This window comes from Cynoglossus semilaevis, chromosome W, assembly GCF_000523025.1.
Source record: "Cynoglossus semilaevis isolate Cse_v1.0 chromosome W, Cse_v1.0, whole genome shotgun sequence".
In the NCBI taxonomy this organism is placed as follows: Eukaryota; Metazoa; Chordata; class Actinopteri; order Pleuronectiformes; family Cynoglossidae; genus Cynoglossus; species Cynoglossus semilaevis.
Genome location: NC_024327.1, coordinates 681758 through 683213, shown reverse-complemented (window position 1 = coordinate 683213; position 1456 = coordinate 681758). Strand labels below are relative to the sequence as shown.

The window sequence follows — 1456 nt, the reverse complement described above, 5'->3', positions numbered from 1 at the left end:
ATTGTGGTGTTTTTTTATTTTTTAGCTTTTCACATGGTTTTAATTACTTATGGTATTTTGTGAACTTTGTAGACTTTGTCAGCGGAAGCAAACCATGTTGCCTTCAGTATTTAGTGTCGGAGAACCGCAGCCTTCTTTACAACGCCCACAATAGGGCTAAAGCGTCACCTGCTGTAAAACGAATGAAATGATTAGTTCAAGATTCGTTCACGACTCGTTCATTTTACTGAGTCAAAGATTCGAATCAATAAAAAGAGTCGGTCTACCCATCACTACTAGTAGTGGTGAAACAGCCAAAACAAAGACGTCGCGTGTTCGTCAATATGCCTGTTTAAATATATTAGTATTCTATTAATTTATGTAGGTTAAATTGAGCCTATATAAATTATTGGATTGTACAAGAATACACATGTTAGCTGCTGTAAATATTTAAACGTCCTCCATATGTCCACTCTTGACGGAATAGAATTTTCTTTACAGGCATAAAATCGGAGAGCTTAATTGGTCCCGCCAGTTGCAGGCGCTGTTCCGAAACCCGCCTTGCAGAGCATAAACCGTTTGTTTATTTTCAATTTGTTTAGAAAATTCATTTAAGAAATGGCTTCCACTATTTTGTCGCCTGTTGTGGATTATTATGACGACAAGGAAGAGCTCGATAGCATAGATGACGACAACGACGACGACAGGAGTTTCAGGGGAAGGGACTCTGAAGAAGGTAAACGTTCAAGCACATCTTCCCATTCGCTGGGCTCAGTCTGCTTATCGAAAAATAAACGGAAACGCGCTACTGTCGCCTTGCATGTTACTCCTTTGAAACCGAAGATCCAAATCGATTCATGCGTTATGTGTTTCTGCGACCTATATTTTCGTGTACTGTATTTCGAGAAGTCTAAAACGATTTTTCAAATCCCAGACGTAGAGCAATGCGTACTGCAAGCACAAACACTTAGCTTGTTTGCTACATAACATGTTTGGCACCTAGAAGTAACTTGAAAGCTTTACGATTGATCGATAAAACAGTTAAAGCATAACTTAGTTTTTTTTTTACGGTGTCAATAGCCATGTAATGTTTACAATATGCACGCGGTTTAAATTATTTTTTTAAATAACATTATATTAGAGATTTCGATAAATATAAGCTATACTATTGTTATATAATGCAATGTCTACATACATCAAAATGCAAAGGATTACATGAGGTATAATTTTACACTGACCTCCACTAATTCAGTTAATATGCAATATTAATAACGAGTGTTAAAGAATTGCGTGGGAACGGTGTTGGCTCCGGAGTGTTAATTAGCCAACTCGCTACGTAAGGTTAGTTCTGAGCATTGAAAGGCCGCCCGGCTTGCGAAACCCTGCGTGCTGTGTCCACTGGACTGCTTTTTTCACACTGTTCACCCAGACGGGACGGACCACAAAGAACCAGAAAGACAGACAGGGAGCGAGAAGA

General features: G+C 38.9%; 1 protein-coding gene across 1 annotated transcript in view; it reads left to right on the top strand.

The window, feature by feature from the left end:
• The first annotated feature begins 289 nt into the window (after positions 1-289).
• LOC103396882 (sin3 histone deacetylase corepressor complex component SDS3-like) overlaps positions 290-1456 on the top strand; it is an 11156-nt gene continuing 9989 nt past the window's right edge. Inside the window, exon 1 of the mRNA XM_008335128.3 lies at positions 290-715. Coding sequence (XP_008333350.1) covers positions 598-715 — 118 coding nt within the window. The 5' untranslated portion in view covers positions 290-597. The remainder of the gene's footprint in view (positions 716-1456) is intronic.